Source organism: Geosmithia morbida (assembly GCF_012550715.1).
Source record: "Geosmithia morbida isolate 1262 chromosome Unknown scaffold_2, whole genome shotgun sequence".
Taxonomy (NCBI): domain Eukaryota; kingdom Fungi; phylum Ascomycota; class Sordariomycetes; order Hypocreales; family Bionectriaceae; genus Geosmithia; species Geosmithia morbida.
In genome coordinates this window covers 1,839,817-1,856,876 of record NW_023336189.1, presented here as the reverse complement: position 1 = coordinate 1,856,876, position 17,060 = coordinate 1,839,817, and the positions used below count along the sequence as shown (strand labels likewise).

The 17,060-nt window shown below is 53.0% G+C and overlaps 6 protein-coding genes across 6 annotated transcripts; 3 read left to right on the top strand and 3 right to left on the bottom strand.

Moving 5' to 3' along the window:
• Nucleotides 1-261: 261 nt before the first annotated feature.
• Nucleotides 262-2,447, bottom strand: GMORB2_4205 (uncharacterized protein; the record flags this gene model as incomplete). Its single annotated transcript, XM_035466180.1, has 3 exons — nt 262-473; nt 541-988; nt 1,131-2,447. The coding sequence occupies 3 exons, from the start codon at nt 2,445-2,447 to the stop codon at nt 262-264; spliced, it is 1,977 nt and encodes a 658-aa protein (XP_035324017.1).
• A 2,452-nt stretch (nt 2,448-4,899) lies between these two features.
• GMORB2_4204 (terminal uridylyltransferase) lies at nt 4,900-8,217 on the top strand (the record flags this gene model as incomplete). Its single annotated transcript, XM_035466179.1, has 1 exon — nt 4,900-8,217. The coding sequence occupies one exon, from the start codon at nt 4,900-4,902 to the stop codon at nt 8,215-8,217; it is 3,318 nt and encodes a 1,105-aa protein (XP_035324016.1).
• A 239-nt stretch (nt 8,218-8,456) lies between these two features.
• Nucleotides 8,457-10,258, bottom strand: GMORB2_4203 (uncharacterized protein; the record flags this gene model as incomplete). Its single annotated transcript, XM_035466178.1, has 2 exons — nt 8,457-9,972; nt 10,053-10,258. The coding sequence occupies 2 exons, from the start codon at nt 10,256-10,258 to the stop codon at nt 8,457-8,459; spliced, it is 1,722 nt and encodes a 573-aa protein (XP_035324015.1).
• Nucleotides 10,259-10,880: 622 nt separating this feature from the next.
• On the top strand, nt 10,881-12,557 carry GMORB2_4202 (ribose-phosphate pyrophosphokinase; the record flags this gene model as incomplete). The annotated part of the gene is made up of 4 exons (XM_035466177.1): nt 10,881-10,991; nt 11,116-11,263; nt 11,338-11,651; nt 12,045-12,557. 4 exons carry the CDS (start codon nt 10,881-10,883, stop codon nt 12,555-12,557), a joined length of 1,086 nt encoding a protein of 361 aa, XP_035324014.1.
• A 767-nt stretch (nt 12,558-13,324) lies between these two features.
• On the bottom strand, nt 13,325-14,474 carry GMORB2_4201 (3-hydroxy acid dehydrogenase / malonic semialdehyde reductase; the record flags this gene model as incomplete). Its single annotated transcript, XM_035466176.1, has 6 exons — nt 13,325-13,357; nt 13,420-13,528; nt 13,594-13,649; nt 13,707-13,843; nt 13,933-14,105; nt 14,170-14,474. The coding sequence occupies 6 exons, from the start codon at nt 14,472-14,474 to the stop codon at nt 13,325-13,327; spliced, it is 813 nt and encodes a 270-aa protein (XP_035324013.1).
• A 1,307-nt stretch (nt 14,475-15,781) lies between these two features.
• Nucleotides 15,782-17,044, top strand: GMORB2_4200 (uncharacterized protein; the record flags this gene model as incomplete). Its single annotated transcript, XM_035466175.1, has 1 exon — nt 15,782-17,044. One exon carries the CDS (start codon nt 15,782-15,784, stop codon nt 17,042-17,044), a length of 1,263 nt encoding a protein of 420 aa, XP_035324012.1.
• Between the last annotated feature and the right edge of the window lie 16 nt (nt 17,045-17,060).

Below are 17,060 nucleotides of genomic sequence, written 5' to 3'. Positions count from 1 at the left end.
CCCCCCCCCCCCCCCCCCCAAATAGTTTGCGCAAGTAAATAGTGCTATTTCTCGTCTTGTGATCTCCTCTTGCTTCCATAATCATGCTCAGCCTACATGGTATCGCCCTCCTTGGATTTCCCCCTCTCATATATCCCATCCTTTTCACCTTATCGGTAATGGTATTACAAAAAAATATGTAGTTTTCCTCGAAAAAAGATATGAGAAAAGAAAAATAAATAAATAAAGAAGTCAATTCTTTTTGGTTGTTTCCAATCCTACTCATTTCTTACGAAGCCTCTTGTCGGCACCATAGTCACAGAGACCACGGACAAGCCTGATCCATTCGGCCTTGGGCATCTGGCCCGGTCTCTCGCCCACACGTCCGGTGAAGAACTTGATGAGATCCTGGATCGTGATACCCTCGGGGGGGATCCTGTCTAGAACCTCGGAGGGCTCAATGGCACCGTTGGCCTGGGAGTCGGGAGAGGTGCCTGCGTAGGTAGAACACGTTAGTGGATGAGTCAGGGTAGCAAGTTATCCGCCGAAATGGCAACTCACTCCTTGCAGTGGGGTTGGGCGTTCCGGTCCTCGAGGCAGACGGCGTGCCGCTGCTGCTGCCCTTGAGCTTGATCTTCTTCTTGGGCCCGGCGCCGTCAGACAATTCTCCGGCTGTGGCCTCGCCATCGCTGCCGGAACCAGCACCGCCGCTCTTGGCCTTGCGCTTGGCCACTGCAGCCTGCTGGAAGGATGGGGTGCCGGCACGGCTGCCCATGACCGACGATGATGCCTTGGTCTTCTTCTTGAACGTCGACTCGTTGCCGCTGGACTCGGACAGGGCGGGGGATCCGACTCGCTTGATGCCTTTACCCTTCTTGGAGGAGTCACCAAGTTTCTGCTTCTGGGGCGTGCTGCCCTTGGGACCCTTAGACTTGTCCTTGTCCTTGCCATCCTTGGAGTCGTTCTGGCCGTCCTCGCCTTCTTCCTTGTCTTTCTTGTCCTCCTCATTCTCGTCATCGCTGCCTGACGATTCGTCATCGGACTGGGCATGTTAGTGGTGATTCTATGGGGTACAGGTCATTTGCTCCATTTTTTTTCCGTGAGAGAAGAAGAGCGATGGTGTGGAATATTCCCTTCTCTGTTTGACGTACCGAACTGCTCCAGGGATTCTCCTGAGACGCATCGCTCTCATACACGTCTTCTCGGTCCCTCTTGATGAGAGCCTTCTTGGTAGACTCTCCGTACTTGCGACGCTCCAGCTCCTCCCTCAGCTCCTCATTGAGATCCTTCTCGACCTGCTGCTCGTCACCATCACCAAAGAGGTTGGCACCCAGCTGCTCGCGTCGGATCCTTTCCTTGGATTCCTTCTCGTCCTCGTCATTGTTACGCTCAAAGGTGACGGCCTCGTCGTCATCCTGGAACTCATCACCCGAGATGTCGATGTCATCGTGCTCCATCTTCTCGGCCCTGGAAGCGGCCTTGAAGGTAGAGCTCTCCGTCTTGATCATGCGACCGCCGCCGCCGAGCATGCGCCTGGTGGCTTCTAGTTCTGCTTGGCTGGCCTTTCTCTCGTCTGACTTCATCACCCAGCGGCCTACATCCATCTTACGGCTCATCAGATCCTCAGCCTCGTCGATACTGAGAACCTTGAAGGACGGCTTTGACGTGAACTTGTACCACTTCTCCAGGGGCACCATGCGGAAGACGGAACCGTCAATTTTGAAAGCAACATTATTTCCGGATAGCGCAGCCACGTAGTTACCTACCCAGACGTTCTTGCCGTCGGCATCCTCGAGGTGCCAGGGCAGAGCCTCCTCATAGCGCAGCTCAGACTCTTTCCGAGCAGCCTCGGACTTGTAGGTACGGTGGAACTGGGTCCTCTCCTCGCGCACCTTCTTCTTGGGCTTGGGGTTGGATTCCTTGGCCACGGGGGCAATCTTGGCCTGGTCGATGGCCTTTTGGGCCTCCTTCTCGGCCTTGAGCGCCTCCAGCCTCTCAATCTCCTGGGCGTCGACGGGCACCTTCTCCGGCTCTTCAACCTTGGGGGCGCGCGCGGCCGGGGGTTGGCGCGGGTCTCGCCTGTGCAGGGTGACGGGGCGTGCGAACTCGTCGTCGTCGGTCGGGTCGACGGCCTTGCTGTCCATCTTGGCCTGTGAGAACCTCATAATGTGAAAGCGCAGGCCGTCCATGAGCTCCCTCTTAGTCGTCATGATTGGGATATCATTGCAGCCCTCGGGCGCAGCCTCGGACCATCCGCCATTCTCCTTGCGGCGCTGCTCCAGGGCCTTTTGCCTCGACTCGGGGGTGGATTTTGGCTTGGAAGCTGCGGCAGGGTTGGGCCGGTTGTGGTTTCTGTGAGAGGCGAATATGGATGGCTTCGGACGGTTCGGACGCAGCACATTGTTCGGACGGGGCCTGGGAGGAGCTCCGATGGGTCGTCCCGCGGGGGGTGGAGGCTGGCCACTCATGATGGGTCCGGTTGGGCAGCGTTGCGCCGCGCTCGGTCAGGATTTATATGAATTAAGATGGCGTATCGGCGCACTGAGCATCAGTTGAATTGGTAAATGAGTGCATGTATGACTTGTCGACAAAAGCAATCGTACGTTGGGTGTTGAGCAGTAGACCCGGGCGTGAGTCTCGCGATGAACGCGACGTGACGAGAGTCGCGACGAAAGCGACCGAGGTGCGGACACGCAATGGTCCGCTCTCCCTTCGATATTCGTGCAGCGTTTCAATAAAGCAGCCAGAGAGTGTAATAGCAAGATGCAGTATTGGCGTATGCCGATGGACCTTCGGGGGGGAGGGGGAGAAGTTGGCGGTGATTGAGGATGTGAGGATGTAGTGGCGATGCAGCAGTGATATAGTGATGCATTCAATCAGTTGTCTTGGAGGCTGAAGGCTACGCGTACGGGCGATGGAGTATTACGAGGATTCTTAGTCAGAATTCTTTGGAGGGGGGGACTTTAGTGGGTCTTATTCATTACAGCGCTGTTAGTCCGCTAAAATCTTCAAGCACCCGTCGTGGTTCATCATGATTCATTATACGGAGTAGAGTGCATCACAATAGAAATTGAAATCATTGATCCAATTGTCTTGAAGATCATTCTGGTGATTTTAATGTTTTTCAATGAGGACGTTTTTGTGATTGTTGTCAAGTCACATCTAGAGATGAATCTACAAGCAACATGAAAATACGTGTTGGCCATCTAAAATCTTTGGGACAAAGAACAACTGATGTGGCACCAATGTCTTTCGGATAATTATAACGTTGACCTCAATCACCATCCATTCCCATGCATGATCCATGCGTGATCCATGGTGACAAACTCCACGATATAATCACACTCTACCTCAGGTTTGTATGCGCTCCGAAAGGCATTTACGGACTCCCGCCGAGCTTCGGGTCGTTTCTTGTTCCTTGGCCACACGGTAAAACGGAGGCTCTTCCTATCCTATGCCTTGTGATTTCCCGTCATCATGCGAGCTGCAATATTCTGTCGAAGTGAGAGATGACCATCTTGGTGAAGGAGGTGGGAATGATGGGCAATCTGGTAAGGAGGTCTGTGACGTATGTGAAGCTGCGGAATGATACTGATGAGAGAGAGAGAGGGAGGGAGGGAGAATGGGAGGTGAGAATTGATGAGAGGGGGGGGGTTATATATTACTCCGTACTGTGAGTGTAGAAGGCATATGCGGTTGGCAGGTGCCAGCATTAGCTGACTGACACCGGTATTGGCTATATGCATATCTTTCACTGGTGAACACTCTACAACAAGGATGATTGTTTTAACGTCTTTTTCTCGTCTATAGGGGACCTCCAAAGAAACAAAAAGAGGTTTCAGACTCCCCATGATTTCCCACTACTAATGATAGTAATCATTCTATCCTTCCCTATTGTCATTGCCTTTTGTGTTGGTGTTTACGGCGTGATATGTTATGCATCTCTCTGTAGAATACCTCCTGGAATAATATTGTTCCATACCGTTCGGCGCGTCATGTACGCTTATAGTATTACTAGTATACAATATAAAGTAATAATACATAACACGAGTAGAGTGATGCTATATAATACTCGTATCCAGGATTGTCGAAATATCATAGTAAAGAACACAAACAAAACAGCAATTCATCACGCTAGATAAGTCGATCATTCCCCGCTTCTCATGTTGACATGATAATTCCTACATGATAATTCACACCTCACGAGGTTTTTTTAACCTTTAAAACCTCTACCTTCAGCCTTGGGGCCCTTTACCCGATGGCTCATTGAATTGATCCACACTGGCACATTCCTGAAGCTATTAGTGGGGTTATTGGACTTGTTCTTGGTCTTGTTCCGTGGCTTGTTGGCCTCTTTTTCCAACATCTCACCATCCTCCTGCCATCCACTTCTCACTCTCTAATCTGTACTCTCAGCCTCATCTGCCTCCCCCGCCTTTATTCTGTCACCACCGATCTACCTACTACAGAACTCAGTCTGTGCATCTCCAGAAAAGAACAACAACAATAACAACACTTCACATCCCCACGCCATCAAATATCATACCCCTCCATTGGGATGCTTCACTTCATTGGTTCGACTCCGGAATAAATAAATTAAACGAACAAATACGACGTATCTCCATCTGCATTCCTTCCCCTCCAGTTCATCTCTTACTTTCACCTCAACCGGGGGCGTGTACGAACATTGCCGACATTAGAGAAGACACCATCACTCTCTCCCTTTTCTTCTCTGTTATAAGAAGGTAGCATCGTTCTGCTGCTGCAATCAACGCTCCCTCATATTCGACGGCACAACAACAAAGCCCTTGCAACAACGTACACATAACCATTGTCTCGTCGCCCATGGTCATCCTGTCGACTTCTTCACTCACTTCAGCCGGCATACGGTAACCGTTTCTTCTCACTCTTCCCCTTATAATGGATCCTTCAACTCCCCAGCCAACAGGGCTGGAAGCTCATTTACGTGGTCTCATCCTTACCAACGCCGACGCTAGCAGCAACATCAGCCATACGGCGCATGGTCAACAGCAACAGCCCATACCAGCACTAGCTACAGGCCCAGGCCCAGGCCCAGGCCCAGCCTCAGCATCGCCTTCGGAACATTCGGCTTCCGCTGCTGCTGGGTACCCTCCCAGTCCCAGGACAGGCAGGAAGCGCCTTAACCAGGCTCAGCGTCGCCAGATGAACGCCCAGCTCACCATACCCGTCGACCCTCGCCCGTCTTTTCAGCAGGCTGGCCGCGGCCAGCGCCACCATCCGCATCAGCAGTGGCAACCCGTTCCTCCTCCTGGGCCTCATCAGCGTGCCATGTCCGGCCCTTCCTACGGTCCGCCGCATGGCTTCGCCAGAGGTCGCGGAAACGGAAACGCTTTTCGCGGTCACCACCAGCATCACGCTTCGACCGTCGAAGTGCCTTCATACGCCAACGGTTTCGATGGCAGTCACAATCACCCATCCATGTCTCCCGCAGGTTGGCGTCAGGCCGCCCCGCAGCAGCAACAGCAGCAGTCTGCCCACTCTCACTCCCACTCTCAGCCTCACCACTACCAGAACCAACACCAGCATCAGCATCAGCATCGTCGCCCGTTCTTCAGGCCCGATGAGGTCGCTAATCAGTCTGCCCTGCTCGACCGTCTGAGCTTCCATATCGTTGCCGACTCTGAGATCCAGCATCCCGAAATTGTCGAAAAGGAGGCCTTCCGCGGGCGCATCGAGCAGCTCATCCGCCACGTCATTGCCAGTTACGAGCAGGAACAGCACGCCCAGGGCCGGCAGCAGCCATTTGAATTCTCCCCGCTGTCTGTCCAACTAAAGTGCTTCGGTAGCTTGTCGTCTGGGTTTGCCACCAAGGCCTCGGACATGGACCTGGCTCTCCTATCGCCCCAGTCACAAATTCAGCCGGACGCCAAGGCTTCGCCCATCCCCCGTCTCATCGAAAAGGCCCTGCTCGACGCCGGCATCGGCGCCCGTCTCCTCACTCGCACCAGAGTTCCCATCATCAAGCTGTGCGAGCTGCCCCCGGAGCCTTTGTACCGCAACCTCATTGCCAACCGCGACAAGTGGGAAAGGGGATTGGAGAATGAGGGCCACGAATATCACGACGACGATGAACACGAACATGACGACCACCACAACCACAGCCATAACGCTATTACCGCTGCTACCGCAGATGACCATCACGAAGACGCCGCGGCCACTGGCCTCGACAAGATCGATGAGAAAGAAGTTGCTGCCACCTCCTTTGAGGTCCCCTCCATCGACGGGGAGAACCAGGAGCCCCAGAAGCTGTACCTCCGCCAAGGACCGGGAAGCACCCTAGATTCGTACTACGGCACTGCCAAGCGAGTTCTCCGCAAGGCAGGCGGTCGAGATGTCCGAGGCTCGACGGCCATGTCATTCTCAGACCTGCAGTGGGACGTTCTTAACCGCGTGTGCCAGGCCTTTGTCCAAGGTCTGTCTAACATCGAGGTGCGCGAACGCCTCCAGTCGTTCCCCTCCCTCGCATTCAAGTCCGCTTACAACATGCCCGACAACCACTCCCTCATGACCACCTTCACCCAGATCGAGGGCGAGCACCTCGTGTATCACTGGAATGTCTGGATGGCCGAGCAGGGCAGTGCCATCATCCAAAATGACGCTGAGGGAGTCCATGCCGTCGAGGCCTGGCACGCTGCCCAGCGCAAGCGCGACTACGGTGTAGACCCTGTGCTGTTCAACAAGGAACTTCACACCCTCCTTGAGCGTATGAGAAGGGTCCTGTCTTTCCAGATCGTCTCGCTGGAGCAGGGAAACGAGGAGGCCCCTGCGCAGTACCACGCTCGCGCCGCCAGGGTCCTGGAGAACCTGCGTTCCAGCAACCAGCTACGCCTGGCCAACGGGCCTGAATCCACCGTAGTGAAGCAGTACATTGCTGGGATCCGTCCCAGGGAGATCAAGTCAGCCGTGTCGGAGTATTTCGAAGCAATGATGGCGGCGGGAACTGTCATCCTGGGCCTGGACGACGTAGCCCAGAGGCACAAGAGCCTTCAGCTCGCCAGGGAGTTCACACGGGCTCTAGAAAAGGGCCTATACGACCAGTCTCAGGTCGAAGACATAAAGGAATACGTACGGCTCCTGCAGTCCTCACTTGTCAGGATACCCGGTCCCGGTGCCGCCGGCTGTCTTGTAGTACCGGTGACGCAGAAGTCTGCCGCCCTGGTATCTAGGATCAGGTCCCTGCAAGACCCTCACCTGCTGGCTCCCAACCAGTCCCGGTACAAGGATCATCTAGAGTTCCCCAAGACCGGAGCGGGCGTGCAGTGCGACATAAACTTCTCGGCTCACCTGGCCCTGCAGAATACGGCTCTTCTACGATGCTACTCGCATACCGACCCGCGCGTCAGGCCCATGGTGCTCTTCGTCAAACACTGGGCCAAGGTACGGGGTATCAACTCAGGGTACCGCGGCACCCTCAGCAGTTACGGCTATGTCCTCATGGTCTTGCACTACCTCGTCAACGTAGCTCAGCCTTTCGTCTGCCCCAATCTGCAGCAGCTAGCCCCCCCTCCCACGCCCACGGAAGACCACAACAACGGCACCACCTACCAGGGATACAATGTGCATTTCTGGAGGAACGAAGAGGAGATCCTCCACCTCGCGTCCATGAACCAGCTCAACCGCAACACCGAGTCCATCGGCAGCCTCCTGCGCGGCTTCTTCGAGTATTACGCCCAGACTGGTCTCATGAGCAGCGGCCACGGTAAAGGCTTCGACTGGGGCAGGGATGTCCTAAGTCTGCGTACCCTAGGCGGCCTCTTGTCCAAGCAGGAAAAGGGCTGGACGGGCGCCAAGACGGTATATGAGGTCAACGAGAGCCTCGATAGTGGCACCGCAAACAGTGCCGCCGCTGCCACCACCAACACATCCAGCAACCCTCCTGCCGTTGCTGCCAAAGCCCCCGCTAACACCGGCGCTAAGACCGACGACGTCAAAGAGGTCCGTCTGCGCTACCTTTTCGCCATAGAGGACCCGTTCGAGACGGACCACAACGTCGCCAGGACCGTGACACACAATGGAATCGTGTCCATCCGGGACGAGCTGCGTCGCGCGTGGCGTATCATCAAAGCTTCCGGTGGCGGTGAGACGGCTGAGAATCTCCTCGAGGATGTCGGTGAGACTTCCAAGGCTGACGGGGCGTCCCTGGCCCATCTAATGGATGATATTCACGGCTCCCATATATTTGATGACCTTGTATGAAAAGAAAGAAAAGGGCCAACAAGAATGGAAACACAATTGTGCATTACGAAATATGGAAAGGGAAAAGGGGGTTCGGTATTGAATGTAGTATAGAATAACGTGGGAGGACCGGGACTTGTACAATAAAACGTTTACATATAGGCTTGTCGGAATAGACGGGTTTGACGTTCATACTCATCTACCCGTACAGCGCATTTCATCGTCAGTTGTATTGGTTTCGTACTGCATCCCTTTTTCATTCATTCGTCAGGAAGATGATTGAACCTGTTGCCCCCATACTGCTGCTGTCGCCGTTGATACTGCTGCTGTTTCGTCCGTTTCTCTCGTGGTCCCAATTGCCCGCGCCTCCTCTTCCTCTTACCATCAGATGGCGGCGTCTTCGCATCGGGCTCGGGCACTTTGAGAAATCGGCGCACTGCATCCTTCATCTCGGATCCCGGAAGCCAATTGAAAAACTCTACCACCTCGTGTACCTCTGGAAACTCTGTCAAGGGTGGCAGAACTTTCAGCTGGCGCTTAAGATCTCCGGCTTCCTTACTCCACGAGCAGTGCTGAGGCCCCGGTACAAGTTGTAGGACCTGCCAGAGTATCCTGAGAGAGTAGTTGAACGCTTGTAGCTGGGCGGTTAAATGGACCATGTCCCAGGCTAGTTTTGTTTGTGAGTGCTGCTGCTGTTTTTGTAGCTGCTGCACGACCACACGGGTGACTGGTGATTTCCCGTCGCCGTCTCCACAGATGTACAGATAATTCATCAACCCAAATCCTGTCATCTCTATTTTTCCTCTGCTCTCAATTTTGATCAAGTTAAGACGCCTGATAAGCTCGGTGATGGTGTGAGGTATCTCAGCAAAGAGCAGTAGGGGGGCCGGCTTGCCCTGTTGCTGGTGAGTCTGCACACGTCTATACTCGTTCACCATTGAAGTAGTGCTCTGGTTACAAAACTTCAAAATCGTATAAGCCAACTGACGGATCGAGATGCTAGATTCCCAGGCACTGGCGCGCATAGGGCTCTCCACCAGGACGGGGAGATATATATTGGCCACTGGTTCATCAAACACGGGGCCCATCTGGATAGACACCTCAGAAACTCGCGGATCCATTGACTCTAATTCAGGGCCGTAGCTCTCAATCTGGTCAAAAATCTCGTTCTGATACTGCTGGCAGAATATCTTGTAGTCATCGGATCGCGTCGTCATTGGCTGGCTGCACGCAAGCGCCAGCTCCGGGACTGTTGAGTGAGGCGAGAGTGACAGCTCGTAGGCGAACCGACGAATCCCGTCGCTGAAATTCCGGCACATGACTTCCGGATCGAAGATGGGAGCCTTCCATTTACCCTGAGACAAGTAGATGTCGCGGAAGAAAACAACGCGGCCGCCCGCCAGGTCGTGGACCAGTAGGTCAGAGTCTGACGTCAGAACGACGCCTTTTTTTGCTCGGGCCAGGTGCCTGGCGCAAAAGGTGTCTGCCTCGCCGGGAACTATTCTCAACACCTTGCTGTACTGATGGCTCGCTTTTAAGGCGTCGATGATGGCTGGCACAAGAAACGGCGGTGGGAGTAGTTTTCTTGTATCTGATGTTTGAAACGCAAACAAGTCTACGGCTGCCGTCTCCCGGGTCGTTTGTAAATGACGCTCTGGGCAGCCATCCGGGTAGGCTGCATGGAATTGGTTGAGCTGGCTGGTTGCCTTGACCATTCTCTCCATACGGACATCAATTTTGGACTTGGGTAGATAGCCGTCAAAGTAGATGCCGTCTCTAACCACAAATGCGTTAGTATAAATACTTGGAAGCACTTGGATACTTGGATGTCGTCCCCCCCCTCAAACAACACTCACATAAAGCTGTGCATCGATAGCTCGCTCAGCCACCGCACCGCCGTGCAGCCCAGGACAGCATAGCTCGGCTGCGTTATCCCATTACGCCTACATATCTCAAGAATGTGGTACGCAAAGGCTGGCCCGTCTATGACAATAGCTTCGTCTTTGAGAAAGCCCTGTTGAGCAAAAGGCTGCAGGGTAGTAATGAGGTGCGGAATGCCCATGTTGCGTGTGTGTGGTGTGCGTGTTGAGAGTTAGTGACAGGGTCCGAGGCTTAGCTGCAGGCATGCATGGTGCCGATCAGTCGGGGGCTGTTTTTTTTTTTTTTTTTTTTTTTTTTCAAGACCACATGGCCGCTGACTACTTCGTAGGACGTTCGATAAAACTGATGATGTCGTTATAGTATCGCTGTATGCTGAGAGAATAATAATCATAAACGACTCAATTGGCGAGGCAGACATGTGGGATTGGGTCCCGCTGGAGGTTTTTAGTCATAGGGAAGGAACTCCATTGACTAATATTACAAGGAAAGAGCGACCCCCCCCCTCCCCCGCAGAAATTTACAACCCCATCAAAAGTTTGACTATTACAGTGTGGCCCACTGTATTACTCACGTGGGAGGCAGGGTTACCGTGCACAAATGACATTGTGGACACTGTGACAAAACAGTCTTCCGTCTTTTCTCCTTTCCTTTTTTTTTTTAATCCTCAAGACATTTTCTTTTGTTTCCTCCACAACATCCAACCATCCCCCCTCCCCATTCTGGTGGCAATCTTCGGATAACAAAAAGTCTTTTCTTTACCTCATCATCTGTTGGCCCTTGGCCACTGGCCGGACACTGTCGCCATGCGCAATACACTCATCTTCGCTGGCAACTCGTGCCCGGCTCTCACGGGTCAAATCTGTGGGAATCTGGGCATGCAGCCCGCCGAGGCCGATCTGACACAATTCTCCAATGTGAGCCACCCACAGCTCCATCATAGTTGAGCTATGCTAGTGCCTCAGCCCTCTCGTCCTGACATTTTTGACCCCCTTGTCGTTTGGTTTTCTTGTCCAAGGAAGACTAACCAGTTTCCTCAAGGGCGAGACAAGCGTCAGGGTCTTGAACAGCGTCCGCGAAAAGGATGTCTTCATCGTTCAGTCGGGGAGCTCAAGCATCAATGACTCCATAATGGAGCTTCTTATCCTCATCAATGCTTGTAAAGGTGGTTCCGCTAACAAGGTTACCGGTATGTATTGTCAATACACCTGTACACTCCTTTCGCTCTTACCAGAATTGTACTGACTTGATTCCCTCCTTCAGCCGTTCTCCCCTACTTCCCCTACAACAGGCAGTCCAAGAAGAAGTCCCACCGTGGTGCCATTGCCGCCCGTCTACTTGCCAACCTACTCATGGTTGCTGGCGTTAAGCATGTCATTACCGTCGACCTTCACGCTTCGCAAATGCAAGGGTTCTTCAGGTGTCCCGTCGACAACCTCCACGCTGAGCCCATAATTGCTAAGTGGATTCGACGCAACGTCCCTGGCTGGCGTGAGGCTGTTGTTGTCTCCAAGAACGCCGGAGGTACCAAGAGGGTCACCTCTCTCGCCGATGCTCTCAAGCTCAACTTTGGCATGGTCACTACCGATAGGAAGAGGGGTAACAATGCCAACATGACTAGCAGTATGATCATGCGCCAACTCGACAGTGCCGATCTGCAGCCTGCTCTCGAGAATCTCCGCTTGAGTCAGTTGGGCAGGGAGACGGAGCCACGCGAAGCAAGCCACTTGGAATCTACCCGTGTCGCCAGGACTTCAGTCGCCAACGAGGAGGGTTCCCCCACCCGCGGTAGTGGTGGTAGCAAGGGCCACCTGTCGGCTCACAATGGCTACACCACGCCGCCTCGCCGACCGTCCCATTCGTCCGCGACTGCAGACTTAGAGTTCGATGACCGTCGTGCTAAGGAGGTCACCCACGGCCGCCTAGTCGATGGACATATTGTCGATGAGGACTTTGTTTCACCCGAGCAGACGTCTACGGCCGGTAACAGCGTCAACGGCGAAGACCCCATGGCCATGTCTCACCACTCGACCATGTTCTTGCAGTCTCTCGGTGGCTCAGGCGATGCTGAGGCTAACGTCTCAGACGATGAGGAGCATGCTTTTGAGAACCCTAAGGTGGAGCACATGATCACTCTGGTCGGCGATGTCAAAAACAGAATCGTCTTTATTGTTGATGACATGATCGACAAGGCTGGCTCGTGGATTGCTGCCGCCGAGACCGTCGTCAAGAGGGGAGGTGCAAAGAAGGTGTACTGCATCGCTACGCACGGCGTCTTTGGAGGCGACTCGCTCGCCCAGCTCGAGGCCTGCGATTGCATCGACACCATTGTCGTTACCAACAGCTTCCCCATCTCCGAGGAGAGCGCGAGGGGAATCAACAAGCTGGTCGTCCTGGACCTGTCCTTCATGTTGTCAGAGGCCATCCGCCGCAACCACTTTGGCGAGTCTCTCTCGCCTCTCTTCCAACATTATGGGGACTAAGTGGATTTACGCCGAACCCTTCTGCTGTTCTTATACCATTTATTCCTCCGAAACCCCCTCTTACTCTGGAGTGGTCTCACGTAAGGAGACAACAGCGCATGTTTGCTTTTGCTTTTTTTTTTCTTTTTTTTTTCTTTTTTTTCTCCCAATTTCCAGCGTGGCGTCTTGGAATGAGCTTTCTGGTGCTTGGCCATACGGTTTCCCTGTTTGTACAGCAGGATGGTGAGGATTGCAACAGCAGAGCTTCTGAAATGACTCTCGCAACGTGTTGCACAAAACAACACCGCAGTCTTGACTGGCAGTATGAATATCATGAACGGCGTTTGATTTTTTTTCTTGTTTGCCCCCCTGCCTATGACTTTGTGCTTCTCTCCTCCCCAGCGGTGCCGTCACACTTAAGTGACGGCCAGGGTCCGATTCAACTCAGAATGGATCCTGAACGGAACGTTGGTATATCAAACTTAGGGACCAGAAGGCTCTCGACTCTGTTCCTTTGTGGACGCTGCCTCGGCAGGTGGGTTGGGGGCAAGATAACAGCCCGATACATATCGTAATCATTTGATTCCAGTGGATAGTTCATTAGCTATTGAACGTTTCAACATTACACGCCACTATACGTATGAGTCGTGTTGCTGGCAGAGAACAAGTGTAGTAATTACTTTCTTGTGAAACCTGTCAACGATGCCACATGGAGACACGCATCGGGGGCGGGGGGAGTCAGTTTCTCAATACAATGTATAGATTTGATACGTTTCATTCTAAATCTTTTAGGTCTTGCGATGCAGGACGGTGGCCGATGCCTGTGTCATGTGTGTTAGTATCTAGCAAATGGTACCTGCTAACTCTTTGCTGGTTGACTTACCTGGTGGTTGGGAAATACAAGCGAGTCGGCAATGACTAGATTCTCGCGGCGCGAGGCGTTAAAAACAATGATCTCGGCAATGTCGTCAGGCGTTAGCGGCTCGCAGCCACTGTTCATGAAAGAGTTAGCTTGGACTAAATTTCTGATGGTGAGACGAGGTAAGTGAGGACTTACGCGTAGACAGCGTCAGCCTTAGCCTTGTCCCCGTAGAAGCGGACGACGGAGAAGTTCTGACATCTGTATTAGCATGTTGCTTCCAACCTGCGGCAAAGCAGCGTAGCGCTTACAGTCTCGACCTGGCCAGGGTCCACGGTCATGACGCGGATGCGGGTAGCAATGAGTTCCTTGCGAAGACTCTCGGTGAAGCTGCGGACGGCAGCCTTAGTGGCACAGTAAATGGAACCGCCGACGTAGGGCTCGCGGCCTGATAAATTACCACCCAGTTAGTACATGACGCACAAATCATTCTGGGCCATGATATGGTCTTTTGAGGGGAAGAAATCTTTGGCGTACCGGCAATGGAGCCAATATTGATAATGTCACCATGGCCGCCGTCGGCACGCTTCAGGAAAATCGGGAGAACGGCTTGCGTCATGTTGATGAGGCCGGTGACGTTGGTCTGGAACATGACGTTCACATCCTCCTCCCTGATCTCGGGAGCCCTGGCAACACCCTTGACAAGACCGCTAAGGAGAAAGGCCCAGTTAGCATGGAACTAGTATCAAAGACATAGACAAGGCTAGGACTAACGCATTGTTGACGAGTACGTTAATATCGCGCCACTCCTCAGGAAGGTTTCCCACAAAGCCTCGCACAGCGTCGGCGTCCCTCACGTCAAGCTGAACGGGAAGGACCTTGACGCCATCACCTACTTCAGCCTTGATCTCAGCGGCAAGCTCGCGAAGGGCGTCATCGCGGCGGGCCGTGAGAATGAGACGCAGATTCTCGGGGCTGGTGCGAGCAAACTCAAGGGCAGTCGAGCGTCCGATTCCGGAAGAGGCTCCTGTGATAACAACAGTCTTGCCAGCAAGACGCTTTCCCGCTGCAGTAACCATGTTTCTGGTGAGAGTCCCTGGTTGGCGGAACAATGTGGAAGATTCAAGAGGATTTTGGCAGGGACTGCGACGAACAAGAGATGTCAAGGTCTGAGCTAAGAGGCGCATGTATAAATACAGCCGGGCAGCTATGTTTTGAATGAGAAGGCTTGAGAAGAATAAGCAAATGGGCGAACGGCGAGTGATGAATGATAAAAGGCCAAAGCTGTATGTGGGGTAAGGTGAGTGGACCAGGTGTTGCTAGTAGCTGCGTGGATGGCTTTTTTTTTTCTTTCCCCTTCCTTTGATTGAATGGACGGAGATGTCCAGCGGAGGCTTCAGATACAGTGTAGCGAAAGAGCTCACGGTATTATGGTACCTACTGTGGAAGCAATCACGTCATCGGGGCTACGAGGAAGGAGCGTTTTTGTCGGGCGGTTTACGGACGTGAGGGGCAGGAGCGGGCGAACGGGTGGCGGGCAGGTACGGAAAACCCCCCGACTTCGGGAAGGAGCTGGTAAGTGCGTAACCAACTGATAACGTTGTTAGTCAAGATTTGTCCCACGTACCTGTACATGATGCGTATAAATACAAGCATATACGATTGGCAAACCTCACGAATACATGTGTTGATAATATTGTAGACTCGTTTAAAACGACAAGGAATTGTGATTACCTGGGATTTATTTGGGCTAACATACTCTTGAGCATTGCTGGTTACGACAGGCCTTCCCCGCTGTCACTTCTCCTTCCGACTCAGAGCTCATCCTTTGCGTCTTTCCTAGCAGCCACGGGCACTCCTACCTTGAATATATGGGAATTAATGAAGTGCCATATTTGCGTGCACCTGGGTTCAACGACACTGGCGACCAATTTGACGAGGTCGTGCTTCGCCATGGACCATATAAGAGGGGATAATGGCACAATCGAACCCCGGTTCATGGGCACTGTGATAGTTCCAAGCTGAACTTCTATCAAGGCTACCAAAGTCGATATGTTTGCTTCTTGCTGCGTCCTCTCCCACGATTCTCACCTTGGCAGGTCCTAGGGGCGTGTGGCCCTTTCGACAGCTGTAGATGCACCAACCAACAAGGGCGTTCCTTCCCTGACATATATGGCCTGGTATATTATGCCAAACTCCCAGAATCTGTCCCATCTCCCCTCTCTCCTCTCTTCTACCTTCTTCTCCTTTCTCGACTCTTTAAACCTCCCCCGAAGCCCAGCATCTTTACCCCAAGTCCTCGATTATTCCTGTCGGCAGGGCTGTCTGTGCACCATTTCGCCTAGTTGCCTCGATACCTACTTGGCCTCCCTTATAAATCGCCAACATGACGAGACTTCTTCTGTTATCGACAATGGGCCTTTTGGCCCTGTCTCTCCCCCATCCTGAGAATCCAGGATACCAGGCTGAGACTCCCACGACTCAGGTGCACAAGCTCGGCATCGACAACGGTGGCCACCCGTATACCCCTCCTTACATCACCCCCACGGAACACAAACCGCACCACCAGGAGACTCATCAAACTGAAGGCAAGACAAAGCACAAGAAGCCAAAGCACGAACACAAGAAATCAAAGTCGGACCATAAGCATGGCCATAAGCATGATCACAAGCCTGACCACAAGCCTGACCACAAGCTTGATCACAAGCCTGATCACAAGAAAGAGTACTCGCCTGATGAGAAAGATGAGTACTCAATGGAGCACCAGTCGGAGCATAAGTCGCCTTCCTACAAGTCAGAACATCCTCATGAATATGATTATGGACAACAGGACGAGCAAGACTACAATAGCTCTAGTGGTCATGGGCATCCTTACCATCATGGCCCCTACACCAAGGCCCCAGGATACAGCTCATCTTCCCCCACTAAGACAACCAAACAATATGCCCCTTCTTCTCCAACTAGCATCCCTCACTACAAGAATCCCCACAATCACCATCTAGAGCATCCTGAGGACGGCTATGACCAAGAGTACCCACCGCACAAGACTCCTCACAAACCGGCTCACACACCGGAGCACAAGCAACCTTACCAGCCATATCCCCCGGCACACACGCTGGCACACAAGCCATGCTGTCAGGTTACATCAACTGTCGTCCATTGGGCACACCCGACACCGGACCATCACCACAAGGAGTCTTGTTCGTGGGGACACGACAAATCTTCCTATGGAAAGTCAGAAAAGGGAGAGGAGTGCGAGAGCTCCAAAAAGGAAAAGGGCAGCAAGTCTTACGGCAATGAAGAGAGCGGAGAAGAATGTTCCAAAAAGGATAAGGGGAGCAAGAAGAAGGGTAGCAAGAAGGGTAGCAAGAAGGAGAAGGGAGGCAGGAAGGGCAAGAAGAAGGAGAAGGCCGAGAAGAGCAGTAAGAAGAGTGGAAAGGAAGAAACGAGTGAAAAGTGCGAGCAACCCAAGTCCTTGTGCGATACTGGCAAGCATGAGCAGAAGCACTCCTACTCTCACGAGGCACCCCCCCACTGCCCAGGAGGATGTGAAGTTCTCACTGTCACAAGGACCATCGAGGGTGAAGCTTGTGAGACTGGCCAATCCAAGGGCCACAAGGATTCGGAGTCGAAGGACAGCTACTACTGAGCTCCCCTGTGCTCCC